Genomic DNA, 15,000 nt, shown 5'->3' with positions numbered 1-15,000 from the left:
TCACAATTAGTGAACTATATTTTTTGTCATAATCCGCATTTTCCAAGAAAATAGGGCGGTTTCTATTTAATCTATTTAAACCGTGATCATAAGCAAGTACATAAATATAGTCCCGAAAAAAAAGTGGATATAGAAAACTCTGTTGACGAGCCCCATCGAACTCTAAATATCCTTGAAATTTCTCCATTTGGATTAAAATTCGATTTGAACTAAAAGTAAAGTCTTTATTTTCTTGAGTTCTGAAATGACACATAGTGCGATACAGTCAAAATAAGGTATTAGATTACGAAAGCACTAAATACCTCATAAACAGGTAGACTGCTAACTGGATTCTCTATCTTTAAGAGGTTTCTGTTCGTTATATTATAAAATAACAAAACAAGATGATTAGAAATCCTTTATTTTTTTAACCTAATCGCTCTTTTGATTTTGGAAATATATATATATATTTTTTTATCAATATACTGCTTCTTTTACACATCCATCTACAACCTAACCCAAACGGACTAGGTAAAAAATAATTAGGACTCACGAAAAAATTGATAATAACACGCAAGAAAAAAATTCCTTCCCATACCCGTATTAGGTACTAATCTATTTTTAACATTTAATTAGATCGGGTAATTTTTCAAATTACGAATGGAAGCTCGTTTCTTTTTTTTTTCTTAGAATAAGGAAAACTGGTTTTTTATCCATCCATTTATATTTATTCACTCGACCCAAATTGGAATTCTTCTTTTTTTTTTTATTTTCTAATCGGTACAATCTTGTCGAAAATAAAAAAAAATGTTATCTGAATTCTCCCTTGATACGACATGCTATTTTTTCCGTTCATTCCTTTCAGGATCAGTCGTGGTCTTACAAACTCTACCGCGGATCTGGACGAATCCTTTTCTTCATACAAATGTGTAAAAGATGCTAGTCGCACTTAAAAGCCGAGTACTCTACCGTTGAGTTAGCAACCCCCCCCACAAAAAAAAGCAAGTACTGCAAATATGTAGATACAACCAGAATAAAGAAAAAAAGAAAAATCCAGTCATGTGTGCGTCAGGGAGAAATAGATCTATTTCTCTATGAGAGAATTATATTTGGTCCATACACTGTTGTCAATATGATTGTAAATTTTTAATATAGCGAAAAGAATAGAAAAAATAAAAAAGTTTAACCCCCTGGTTTGTGAGTTCATACAAGGAATGAAAACTAAGCCGAATAGGATAATCTCAAATCTTTCTATTTCTATATATATTAATATATTATTTATTATACAGTATGATTTTATATATTTTCTATACAATAATTCTATACAATAAAATTTTGTATTTATACAAAATTTAGAATTTCTATAAATCCAAAAATTTTTTAATAAATTTGTTTTTTATTATAAAACATGGTAGTTTTTAGCAGGATATTTGTTAGTTTTCATACCTTTAGGAAGAATACTAATAATAAATGGAAATTCTAATAAATCAAAATAAATATGATGGAAACGAAAGAGGAGGAAAGAAAAGAGTAGATCAAATTTTATACCAAGCTATATATGAGTCTTTAACATCCTCTTTTTTATAGTTCATTAATTCAATTTCGTTTTATTAAGACTTAATTCCGTAAAAATCCCTGCCTTCTTTGAAATATCATGAACTGTTCTTGTTGGTTGAGCGCCCTTTTTAAGGAAATCGAGAATAGCAGGAAGATTTAAATAAGTTTGATTAGTTATCGGATCATAAAACCCCACCTTCCGAAGATCTCTTCCTTCTCTTCGGGATCGAACATCAATTGCAACGATTCGATAAATGGCTCATTGGGATAGATGTATATGAATAATACCCCCCCCCGAGAAACGTATACGAGGCTTTGGCCTCATACGGCTCGAGAAAAAAATGCAATGAGTATAAGTTAACTCTCTTTATAAAATTCAAACATTAAATTAATTAGCCAGTATTGAAACCCTAACTATTTTTTTTCATAAAAAGCGTTCGTAACATTCGTACTCTCGTAACTCAAGTTAAATAACTCTCAAATATCTCACCAGAGACTCCTTAAGTACTCTTTTTATTGAGTAGTCTCTAACCTTTTTTTGTTTGTCTCATTTTTTCGAATCAATTTTGATTCTTCATTCTGATCTAGTTGTTCAAACAATTGAAAAAGGGATTTCCTTGTTTCAGGATTCTTTATCCTTACTTTGAATCTTTGGGTTTAGACATTACTTCGGTGATCTTGATCGTTTTATTAAAAAAGGGCAGCAACAAGCCCCTTATTTTGTTTATGATTTCTTTTCTTTCTATCAAAGAATCATACAAACGCTTGATTCACGCATGATAGACTTTTAATTCAAAGAATTTTACACTTTTACGAAAATTTCCTTTTCCATTGTAAAATTACTTGAAAGGGCTTTTTTTCAATATAAAAATAAAAAGACTTACGAAGTTGTTCCAACTTATTGATTCGCACTAACCCTAGATCCTTACTCCTGCGAAAGGAATAAAAACTTTCTATTCTCCTCGAGCTCCATCCTGTACTCTTTTTTATATTCAAAAAGGTGTAGGACTCTCGTAAAATAGAACACAAAATGTCGAGCCAAGAGCACCTATATTCCTAATATAAAAGGTGGCGGATCAAAACATCCACAGCAGATCATGTCCTTCAATTCAAGTCGCACGTTGCTTTCTACCACATCGTTTTAAACGAAGTTTTACCATAACATTCCTTTAGTTTGTGTAATTGATTCAATTATGGAATCATGAATAGTCATAGTTCAGTCAGTATATCGTAATCTATACTTTTTCTTTCTCTATGAATGGAATAGTGAATCTACGCGTAAAAGGTTCAGTCAGAATTCAAATGAATTCCACATTAAATTCTATATATGTAAAAATATGTAAAATCGAAATTTGAATAGAAATCTATATTTATATATATAAATATATATATAAATATATTTTTTTTTATTAAAACTCGTAGAATCTACGGTTCTACCTTACTTACCTACATCACACACAACTAAAAAAAGCAAATAGATTTTTTGTAATTTCGGGTGAAAAAGAAGTTTATTCTTCTTTTCATTTCAATATTTTATTCTTAAAAAATATTGTTTTTTTAAACAGAAAGAAAAAGATGGTGTACAAAGGCAATAGAAGATTTATTTCGTAATGACTGGACTCTGGGACGGAAGGATTCGAACCTCCGAATAGCGGGACCAAAACCCGTTGCCTTACCGCTTGGCTACGCCCCATTTTTATTTTTATTCAAGACTACTAAAAGAGTAATATTGCTATTGGTTGTTCGTCAATTCAATTTCAGCCCAAATGAAATATAGATTACATTGGTGCTATAGTTTTGACACGTGTAGATAGCAAATCAAACTTACTTTATTGATCATTACATAGAATTCAATTAAGATATTGTATGAAAATATTATTTCTTTCATTCTCATAAGAGAATGAAAGGATTTTTGATTGAGTAAGTTCAACAAAGTCTTTTTAGACTATCTTTCTTTATTTATTTATTTTTTTCCTTATATAAAAAATATATTAATAACTCAATCAAAATTAAATTATCCACAAGAACACCAATTTTTGTTATGCTTAATATATTTAATTTGATCTGTATTTGTTTTAATTCGGCCCTTTTTTCAAGCACTTTTTTAGTCGCCAAATTGCCGGAGGCCTACGCCTTTTTGAATCCAATCGTAGATGTTATGCCCGTAATACCTCTTTTCTTTCTTCTCTTAGCCTTTGTTTGGCAAGCAGCTGTAAGTTTTCGATGAAATTATTAATACTGTCTTAGAAAAATTCACGATTTTGATTCTTCCAACAATTCAAATCAAAAGATCAAAAAATCTTGACGTAGGAAGGAACTCTCAATTCAAACATTGAATTTTTTTGGTAGCCATACTAAATCTGGATCATTTGATTTCCTCAGTTTTATCCTCTTTTCTCTAAATGAAAGAACTTAATTAGATTCGAGTTCACTCACAAAAAAAGTATCTAGATATTTAGTATAAAAATAGAGAATCTATTCTCTTTTTTTTTTTTTAAAAAAAAGTAAGATCTTGGAGATTGTGTAATGCTTACTCTCAAACTTTTTGTATACACTGTAGTTATATTCTTTGTTTCTCTCTTCATATTTGGATTCCTATCTAATGATCCAGGACGTAATCCGGGACGTGAAGAATAAAAAAGAAAGGTTTTTTATTACTTTATTTAATATTTAAATAGTGGAAATGTGCGAATTTTATTAGGATTTTATCTATTTCACATCATCAAAAAGGGGAAGGGAAAGAGAGGGATTCGAACCCTCGGTACGATTAACTCGTACAATGGATTAGCAATCCAACGCTTTAGTCCACTCAGCCATCTCTCCTAATCGAAAAGGAATACTTTTTAGGTTCCATTAGACAAAAAAACGGCTTAAAAAAAAACTTTCTCCACTTTATTCTTAAAAAAGTTTTTTTTTTTAGATTATTCTTTATCTTTAATAATACTTTAATTATATATATATTTTCATTTTCTATATTTTATTATATATATTATTTTATTATATATAAAAAATATAATATTATTTTTTCTTTTTTATTATATAAATAATATTTATATAATATTTATATTTATATATAATTAATATATATATATATATTACTATTATATAACCTTTTTTATAGAACTTTCTCAGTAATTCTATTTACATAAAAACTGTAAATAAAGATTCAATAAAGAAAAGGCTCGAAAGAGAAATAAATAAAATCACAAAAATAGAAATAGAGAATCCTTTTTGATTTTGTCTCGTCCAAACACAAATAAAAGATCTTTTTTATTTTAATAGCCTGGCCTGGTCAGTCCCCAGCCGGGCCTTTTTTTGTTAAAGTTAAAAAGACCCATCCGATGGGTTTTTAGACAAAAAAGATCTGAAATAAAAAAAAGGAATCCTGCTTTGCCTAATTTTATTAAGTCTACGCTAGAATTTTCTCATTTTTTTTTCAGATTTTTTTTCTCCCGATTACTTTGTTCGACAAAAAGTAAATTTATATACAATAATTGGATTGTAGCGGGTATAGTTTAGTGGTAAAAGTGTGATTCGTTCCTTTAACCCCTTTAATAGTTAAAGGGTCTCTCGGTTTGATTAATCTTCCGATCAAAAACTTTATTTCTGAAAAGGATTTAGTCCTTTACCTTTCAATGAAAAATTCAAGGAAGATTATAGATTCTCGTAATTTGTATCCAAAGACTCTAATTAATTGTCAATTTGGATTATGAAATTTCGAAACATAATTTTTGAATTGGATGACTATTTACAATTCAATAAGTATAACAAGAGGATCCATGGATAAAGCCAGAAAAGTTTCTTTCTAATCGTAACTAAATCTTCAGTTCTATTTTTTGTTTGGTATAGAAAAAATTGAAGCAAAATAGCTATTAAACGAGAACTTTGGTTTACTAAAGACATCGACATATTATATTGTTTTAGCTCGGTGGAAACAAAATACTTTTCCTAAGGATTCCGTTAAATAGAAATAAAGAACGAAGTAACTAGAAAGATTTTTTGAGTTCGCCTTTTCTATCTTCTAGAAGGATCATCTATAAAGCAAAATTTTTCTGGGAAAGCCTCCAAACGGGAAAAAAGCTAACATAGATGTTATGAGTCAAATTTTGATTTAGTTCCCATCTTATTTTATTTGGGAATTTCGCCATCCATCATAAAGGAGCCGAATGAAACCAAAGTTTCATGTTCGGTTTTGAATTAGAGACGTTAAAAATATAAAACTGATCGATCGACGTCGACTAAAACCCTTAGCCTTCCAAGCTAACGATGCGGGTTCGATTCCCGCTACCCGCTCTAAATTCTAAATTGTCCCCTTTTTATTAGAGACAATTTTCTCTATTAGAATTGTCTAATAGCAATTGTGTAGTGAATTCACTACACAATTGCTAAAAAGATTTCGCACATTTAACAAATGGGAAGTTAAAAAAAGCGAAAAGCGTCCATTGTCTAATGGATAGGACATAGGTCTTCTAAACCTTTGGTATAGGTTCAAATCCTATTGGACGCAATATCAATATAGATATAAATATATTGATATTTATCTATTATTTCCATTTCTATATATTATAAGAATATTTTTATTCTGTTTAGAAAATTTATAAAAAATAAATATAATAAGAAATAAATTCTGAATGCTTTAAGATTTTATATTAAACATATACAGATATTAGTTCTATACTTATATATATTATATATAGACTTAACTTAAATATATTTCTATTTTTTATAATTTCTCCTGAAGTAGAAAACGTTCCAGTTGCTCTTTAATACCTTCTTTCAAAAAGCTTTCTGCTTCAGCGGTTAATGTCTTGGTAGAGGCTATTATTTCTTGGAACTCAGGTTTATTTGTTTTTAAATAAGTGCGTAGCTGAACGAGAAATTTTCTTACTTGTCCAATTTCTAATCCATCCAGATAACCATTTGTTCCGGTATAAATGGTCATTATCTGTTCTTCCACTGTGAGAGGGGCTGATTGGGATTGTTTCAGTAACTCACGCAATCGTTGACCTCTTGCCAATTGATTCTGAGTAGCTTGGCTCCTGTATAAGGCGCGAGGTATTGTAACGTAGCTGGGGAATCAGCCGTTTCAGCTACCACAATAGTGTAGTCCATTGCCCCTCGTTCCTGTAAACTAGTCACTACCTGAGCCACGGAAGAAGCTTTTTGACCAATAGCCACATAAACACATATTACATTTTGACCTTGTTGATTGAGAATTGTATCTGTGGCTACTGCTGTTTTACCGGTCTGTCTGTCACCAATAATTAATTCCCGCTGGCCGCGTCCTATAGGGATCATGGAATCAATAGCAATAAGTCCTGTTTGAAGAGGCTCATATACAGAACGTCTCGAAATAATACCTGGGGCAGGAGATTCAATTAACCGAGATTCAGAAGCTGAAATCTTACCTCGACCATCAATAGGGTTAGCCAAGGCGTTTATAACACGCCCCAAATAAGCCTCACTCACGGGTATCTGAGCAATTTTTCCCGTAGCTTTGACTGAACTTCCTTCTTGGATCATCAAACCGTCACCCATTAATACAACACCAACATTATTTGATTCTAAATTAAGGGCAATACCTATAGTACCCTCCTCAAATTCTACTAATTCACCTGCCATTACTTCATCAAGACCATAAATCCGAGCGATGCCGTCGCCCACTTGAAGTACGGTACCGGTATTTACAATCGTCACTTCTCTATTATATTGCTCAATACGTTCACGGATAATATTACTAATTTCATCGGCTTTAATGGTTACCATGAGTATTGTCCTAATTCTTTTTTGGAAGAAAAAAAAAAATAATGCCTATCATAATCGTAAGGAAAGAGCTAATCAGTAATTTCTTTCATCGTACCAAACATACCAATATTTGCATTAATAGTACGTAAATGTAACTCATTACTCAAACAACTATTTAGGGTTCCTATAGCTCCCTGTAAAGCTTGTTGGAAAACCCGTTCACGGACTTGATTAATTGTTCTTTGTTGCTCAAAAAGAATGGTTTCGTTTTTGTAATTTTCTAATTGTTTCAAAGTCCTAGAAGTTGAATTAATCAAATTTACTTTTTCTCGTTCGATTTCAGAGTATCCATTTACGCGAAACTGATCCGCCTCCATTTCTACTTTACGCAGGCGAGCTCGGGCGTTTTCTAATTGTTGAATAGCTCCTTCACGTAGTTCTTCTGAATTTCGAATAGTATTTAATATCCTCTGCTTTCGGTTATCTAATAAATCATTTAATGAAAGTAGATTATTCAGTAAAAAAAAAAGTTCTATGATCCCTTCCCGAACCAAACATGAATCTTTCGATTCATTTGGCTCTCATGCTCACGTATTCCAATCATTTATCAATTATGTATGAGACTTTCATTCCCATATTTTTCATGTAATGAGCCTATCCTCTCCCAATTTTGTTGTATTCAATTCATATTCAATATATATTTCTATCGAAAAAGATCACCAATCCAAGACAAAACTATTTGGAGGATTCTTCTGACCAATAAAAAATTGATAATTGTCAGCAAAGTTGTTTCTTTTTTTCTTGAAATCCAAAGAATTTTTATTACTTTATACGTAGGTTATCAATTCTGCATTATACAAAAAGACTCAAAAATTTTTATCGACATGAGTGTTTTATATCGAAAAAAGCCGAACTATTCTTTTTGAAAATCTTATTCATTTTTTAATTAGACTACATATGGTAGAAAGAGTACCATGTTGCATCTGAACTTCAAACGGTTTAGTTTTAACCATGTTAATTAATGGTCCCAAATTTTTGGTTGATAGAGAATCAAAGTCAAGTAGACTTACCAAAGAATAACGAAATGCTATGGTTCTAAAATATGATTTTTTATTGAATTTTGTATTCAGAAGTAATTCGCGGGATTAGGCACTCTTTGCTAGTTATAGTGCCACTGGACGAATCCAGCCTATTCTTGAAATGAACAACTCACACACACTCCCTTTCCAAAAAAGATCAATACACCGAAGACTACACTTAGATTTATTGGATTTGTTGCTAAAATATCGGTATTAAACCCGAAACTCCCGGCGGATGGCCAGTGACCCAAGTAAACGAAAGAATCGGTTAAATTTTTCATATAATCTCCTCTTCTAGCTAAACTATAAAAAAAAAGAACTCTGTCCTTTTTTTTTTTATTCTTTGTTTTTTTGAATAAAAAGAAAATTTCGTTTAATAATTTATAATTTAATTTACCTATTTGGATATTTATAAACAGAATCAAAAACCTATTCTATTTACAAATTTATTTTCCAAAAATTTTTAATTTTCAATAATAATAATGAGACTTAATTAAAATTAAGCTAGAATTTGAGACCAAGTTTTATATCAATTTTAAAAAACCTAAACCTCCTTTTTGCGCAACACTCCTTAAAAAAAAATTTCCATTAAACTAAAAAGAATAAGGGGAAGGAAGAAAGCGAATCGATGTGTTAATTCCCCATCCTCAAATTAGTCCTTCCCAAGGGTTGTTGTCTCAATGAATAATTGTAGGAGTGAAATCTTGATAGAATAAAAAAAACTACGAAAAAAAAAATTCCTAATTTTATTATTTCTAGGATTAAACAAAAGGATTCGCAAATAAAAGCGCTAATGCTACAACTAGGCCATAAATTGTTAAAGCTTCCATAAAAGCCAAACTAAGCAATAAAGTACCTCGTATTTTTCCTTCTGCCTCAGGTTGTCTCGCGATACCTTCGACAGCTTGACCCGCAGCTGTACCTTGACCAACCCCAGGTCCAATAGAAGCAAGCCCAACAGCCAACCCAGCAGCAATAACCGAAGCAGCAGAAACCAGTGGATTCATGATAAGTTCCTCACACCAAAATAAAGAAATAGTTAATGATACAATCATCCAACGACTTAGGACTTAATTATAATTAAGTCATCGCTAAGATTCATCCAGCCAAAATAACCAAAAACTTGATAAGAATTACTTTGATATTAGTTCCTATCCACGGGATTTTGAAAAATGCATAATATATATATATACGACTTTTTTATGCCGTTTCTTTTTTGTGAACCATTCTTTTCTTTTAATTCTTCGTTCTTTTTTTGATCGTTTTTTTCAGCCAATTCACAGATAAAAAGTAAGAACTTATAATCGAATCGTTATCTAAATAGAAATTCACAAAAATAGTGGGGCAGATTATATAGATCTTTAACTTATATATACCTAGTCAATATCAAATATGACATATACAAGTGTTTCTTACATAACGTAAACCAACTATTCGATAATTGGGCTAACCTAAATTTGAAAAAAAAAAATAGTTAATGATGACCCTCCATGGATTCACCTATATAAGCCGCAGCTAAAGTGGCAAAAATGAGAGCTTGAATCCCGCTTGTAAATAATCCAAGGAACATGACAGGTATAGGAACCACTAAAGGTACTAAAGAAACAAGAACAACAACTACTAATTCATCGGCTAATATATTTCCGAAAAGTCGAAAACTCAGTGATAGGGGTTTTGTAAAATCTTCTAAGATGTTAATGGGTAAAAGAATTGGAGTTGGTTGAATGTATTTACTGAAATACCCTAATCCTTTTTTGCTAAGACCCGCATAAAAATATGCTACTGATGTGAGTAAAGCTAAAGCAACCGTCGTATTTATATCATTCGTTGGTGCTGCTAACTCCCCTTGAGGTAACTGGATAATTTTCCACGGTAAAAGGGCTCCTGACCAGTTAGAAACAAAAATAAATAAAAACAGGGTTCCAATAAAGGGAACCCATGGACCGTATTCTTCTCCAATCTGGGTTTGACTCACATCTCGAATGAATTCAAGGACAAATTCAAAGAAGTTTTGGCCGCCAGTTGGAATGGTTTGTGGATTGCGAACCGCTAGAGCTGCGGAACCTAATAAGATAGCAATTACAACCCAAGAAGTAATAAGGACTTGCGCATGGACTTGGAACCCCCCTATTTGCCAATAGAAATGTTGGCCTACTTCTACACCAGATATCTCATATAACCCTTCTTTTATTAGTGTATTGATGGAACATGATAAAACATTCATATTGCCCTCTGACAGAAATAAGAACTTTAAATTATTTTGATTCAAGACCCCCCCTTTTTTTTTACTTATTTACTTGAATTTTTATTTTAGTTTTGGATACCAACTAAACGAATCACACAATATACCCAGTTTTTTATCTCTTTTTCTTTTGTATGATTCAGGAATAGTAACCGATTTTATAAATCGAAATACAGGGAGCCCCTCCCTCAAAAAAAATTGATTTATTTATCTTATTATTAATCAAGAATTTTGTATATAGCTAGAACGACCCTCACAAATTGCGAATACTAATTTGTTAAGAATGAATCGAATTGAAGCTATAGCGTCATCATTTGCTGGAATAGAAATATCCGCGAGATCGGGATTACAATTTGTATCGATTAAAGAAATGGTTGGAATTCCCAAAGTTATACATTCTCGAAGAGCCGTATATTCTTCTTGCTGATCGATGATGATTACAATATCAGGCAATCCCGTCATATATTTAATCCCGCCTAGATATGTTTCCAAGCGAGATAATTGTCTCTTCAACACAGCTGCATCCCTTTTCGGAAGACGGTTGAATCCCTCTGTCTTTTGTTCAGTTCTCAAGTCCCTAAACTTATGAAGTCTTTTTTCTGTAGTAGACCAATTTGTTAACATGCCGCCGAGCCACTTTTTATTAACATAATGACACCGAGCCCTTATTGCAGCCCGCGACACTAAATCAGCTGCTTTATTTTTTGTCCCAACAATTAAGAATTGTTTTCCCCTACTTGCTGCATCAAAAACTAAATCACAAGCTTCTGATAAAAAACGAGCAGTTCTAGTCAGATTTATAATATGAATACCTTTACGCTTTGCAGAAATATAAGGTGCCATTCTAGGATTCCATTTCCTAGTACCATGCCCAAAATGAACTCCTGCTCTCATCATCTCTTCCAAATCGATGTTCCAATATCTTTTTGTCATTTCTTTTCACACTTAAAAGGGGGGTACCCAAAACTAAAATAAAAATTTGTTCCAATGGAACCTTCTCTTGTCCGTTTATGCACGAGCCGAGCCATTATTTTGTATTCATTATTATCTTTATTAGTGTTAACAAATTATTAAAGCAAATGACTACAGCAAACAATAAAACATGAAATTCAAAACAGGAATCTGCTATTAGGAATTATTCAATTCTAGAAAAGGCAGATTTGTAAATAGAAGAGTCACAAAATTCCCTGTGATAAAATAAAATATCTCTCATATCTCCCTCTAATAAAGATAAATTCTTTGTTTTTTTTTCAAAAAGAATATTGGTATGTTGCCGTGAACAATGCACCAATCCTTTGTTGAACCCGGTCCCGGCGGGGATCACACCCCCTAGAACAACATTTTCTTTCAGGCCTTTCAACCAATCGATACGACCCCGAAGAGCAGCTTTTGCTAAAACTCTAGCAGTTTCTTGAAAACTTGCTTCGGATATAAAACTTTGAGTATTCAAAGATGCTCGAGTTATTCCTAATAAAACGGCTCGATAACAGATTGCTTCTTCTAAAGCACGCCCCGTGCGTTCTGCTCGTAACAATCCAATCAATTCTCCAGGTAAAAAAACATTAGACATTCCCTCTTCTGAAACCAAAACTTTTGATGTTATTTGACGTACAATAATTTCGATATGCCTATTATGAATCTGCACCCCCTGGGATCGATAAACCTTTTGAATCTTATTAACCAAAGAAATACGACTTTGCACTATAGTTAGCTCAGCACCAATCAAGAATCCCCAAGGAATTCCAAGAATTCTTGTTATACACCTGTTCCAACCCTTAATCCGCTTTTCTAAGTTCAGTGATATTGAATCAATCGAGCGGACTTCTAACACCTGTTCTACTTTTGGAAGACCTTGGGTTATATCACCGGATCTCGATTTTTCATATATAAATGTAACTAATGTATCCCCTTCGTAAAGAATTTCTCTATAATGCCCGTGAACTTTTGCTCCCGGAGTAGCCAAATAGGGCTTAGCGGATCTTATTACTACAGAATCCCTTTGAACAATTAAAACTTGACCCGATTTTAGGTATGGTTCTTTTTTGGCTATACATAGATTTTCACAAAAAAATTGTCCAAGACTTATTATTGTGGACGTTTCCTCACAATAATAATTATTATAATTTTGATGAAGAAAATACCAATTCAATTTGAATGGATTCAAAACAAGGTTACTGTATGGATCTAGATTAAAAATTCTTCCGTTTTCATCTATTAAATAAGAGTGAATTATTTGAAAAATATATTTGAAGTTATCAAGTTGCAAATATTTAATTACAGAGATCTGATTATAAGTTAGTAAAGGCAAAAATGAATAAAAATTCGAAATTTGAATGGCTGTTCCTAAGGGGCCCGACGAATTTTGAATTGTAATTAGAGGTTTTTTTTTTATTGATTGGTTTATAACATTGTGATATTTTACATGATTAAATGGACCGATTCTAAAACAATTAGAGGATGATAAAATTAACAAAGATTGGGATTCCTTATTTCTGAACATACGAATAGTTCCATGATTTTGTCTAAGCGATTGTTGAAGAATGCCAGCCTTGGGAGAAAGCGAATAAAACGGATTCACGGAATCTGCAGAGATCAATCCCGAATCCGGCGGATTATTTCTTTTTCTTATATACGAAATATGGGATTTCACTAAGCCAATTCTTATGAAATCTCGAATCAAACCCTTTGTACTTACTTCAACAACGAAAGCGCGGACCTCCTCGAGGGAAGAATTTTTGTTGTCTTGGTCCCAATTCAAGACTAAACAAGTGCGAACCAATTGAATACTTGTGTCAGAAATTCCTCGAGTTGGTTTACCATTTCCATAAAGGATATAGTTGAAAACTCGAAGTTGAATATTATCCTTTTCCCGAAAGAGATCTTGTGGGAAGAGTGTTGCTAAATTTATACTGTCCATTATCTCATAGGTAGCTACGGGCCGCACCAAAACAAAAAACTTTTTCTTGGTTGGTGTGATCCGTTGGGCATAAATCCAATTTTTTAAATTTTTTGATTCTTTAGAGTTTGTTTTTCCCCTTCCTGGCGGTATCAAGATGCCACTATGTCGGGATATCTTATCTGTCTTGTCCGGAAAATGGATATCCCCCGAAAATATTTTGAGTTCAATCCTTTTTTTTTTTCTCTCCACTCGGATCAACCCGCCGACTTGGCTTCTTATATTTAAAGTGATTCGTGTATCGACTCCAATGATACTATAGTTCTGTACCATTATGGCGGAGGATTCGGGTAAAATATGCACTTCCTCAGGAATGAAAAAAAAGCGATCTACTTTCATTTCGTATTTTGTCTTAAATTTTTGGACTCCTCGATACTCAATCATATCCTCTTTTTGGACGATTGAGTCCGCCTTTAGAGTTCCATATTTAAGAATTCCGGAACTCTTTCTTCTGTATCTAGGATCATCAAAAAAAGCAAAAATACTGTTTCTACGGAAAATACCATTTATGGGTATTTCAATCGAGATACCTGAATGTGGTATGAACTCTTTCGCTTGCTCTTGAATCGATTGGAATGGAATGAGAAATCTATTTCTTCGCCTTTTTGCTAATAAATCCGAATTCTCATGAAAAATAGCAGAATATATGAAATTATAATGACTAGTACCTACGATTCCATTCAATTCTGAATAATTGGGAATCCCAGATTTTTTTTTATCAGAAAAATCTGAACTGAAAAATTTTTTGCTCACTTGATCATTATTCACTGAGAGGCTAGAAATAGATTTTCTTTCGACGGAAAGAAAGGGTATGTTCATTTGATCTTGATCTTTGTGGATCGAAAAAAGAATTAGACTAGATCCACAAGAACCTCCTGATAATATCCATAAATGACTTGTTTTTGGTAAAAGATGGACATTACTATATGTAAATTCGGGTGCATGGGATACATCAGTACTCCAATGCATTTCGCCCTCGGAGTCAGAATAAATATATTTTCTAACCCTCTCTTTAAAATGAAAAGTGGATGTTCCCTCGCGAATCTCAGCAATCACTTGTTCTGATTCCACATATTGATCATTTTGAACTAAAAGAAAACTTTTTGGTGGAATAGTCACGCTATGTATAATATCTTCGCTCTCAATAATTACAGACAAGTCTATATAACATAGAAAGGCAGGATGCCCGTGACGTGTACGTGTAGGATGAACCAAATCCTCATTAAATTTGATTTTTCCATTATAAGGGGCTCGTACATGTTCGGCAGTACCTCCTGTAAATACTCCACCGGTATGAAAAGTTCTTAATGTTAGTTGAGTCCCCGGTTCGCCAATAGATTGACCCGCAATAATACCTACAGCTTCCAATTCAACTAGGTCACCATGAGTGGGACTCCGGCCATAACATAATCGACAGATCCAAGATGTACTCCGACAAGTAA

General features: G+C 32.5%; 2 protein-coding genes and 1 non-coding gene across 3 annotated transcripts in view; all 3 read right to left on the bottom strand.

Moving 5' to 3' along the window:
• Positions 1 to 255, bottom strand: part of LOC125605007 (photosystem II protein D1) — a 3,308-nt gene extending 3,053 nt beyond the window's left edge. Inside the window, exon 1 of the mRNA XM_048775066.1 lies at positions 1 to 255. This exon is cut by the window's left edge and continues 3,053 nt beyond it. The gene's annotated coding sequence lies outside the window, so the exon portion shown is untranslated.
• A 4,016-nt stretch (positions 256 to 4,271) lies between these two features.
• Positions 4,272 to 4,359, bottom strand: TRNAS-GCU. The gene has a single exon. It is a non-coding gene; the product is annotated as a tRNA-Ser (tRNA).
• A 1,738-nt stretch (positions 4,360 to 6,097) lies between these two features.
• LOC125605011 (ATP synthase subunit alpha, chloroplastic-like) lies at positions 6,098 to 14,528 on the bottom strand. Its single transcript, XM_048775070.1, has 2 exons — positions 8,497 to 14,528; positions 6,098 to 7,780 (listed from the first exon to the last, which is right to left on the bottom strand). The coding sequence occupies exon 2, from the start codon at positions 7,300 to 7,302 to the stop codon at positions 6,520 to 6,522; it is 783 nt and encodes a 260-aa protein (XP_048631027.1). The 5' UTR covers positions 7,303 to 7,780; positions 8,497 to 14,528; the 3' UTR covers positions 6,098 to 6,519.
• Positions 14,529 to 15,000: the final 472 nt, after the last annotated feature.

This window comes from Brassica napus, unplaced genomic scaffold, assembly GCF_020379485.1.
Source record: "Brassica napus cultivar Da-Ae unplaced genomic scaffold, Da-Ae ScsIHWf_682;HRSCAF=993, whole genome shotgun sequence".
NCBI classification, from domain to species: Eukaryota; Viridiplantae; Streptophyta; class Magnoliopsida; order Brassicales; family Brassicaceae; genus Brassica; species Brassica napus.
This window is presented reverse-complemented; position numbering and strand designations above follow the sequence as displayed.

Coding starts and splice junctions, on each gene's coding strand:
- LOC125605011 (XM_048775070.1), bottom strand. CDS start 7,302: ATGGTAACCATTAAAGCCGATGAAATTAGTAATATTATCCGTGAACGT.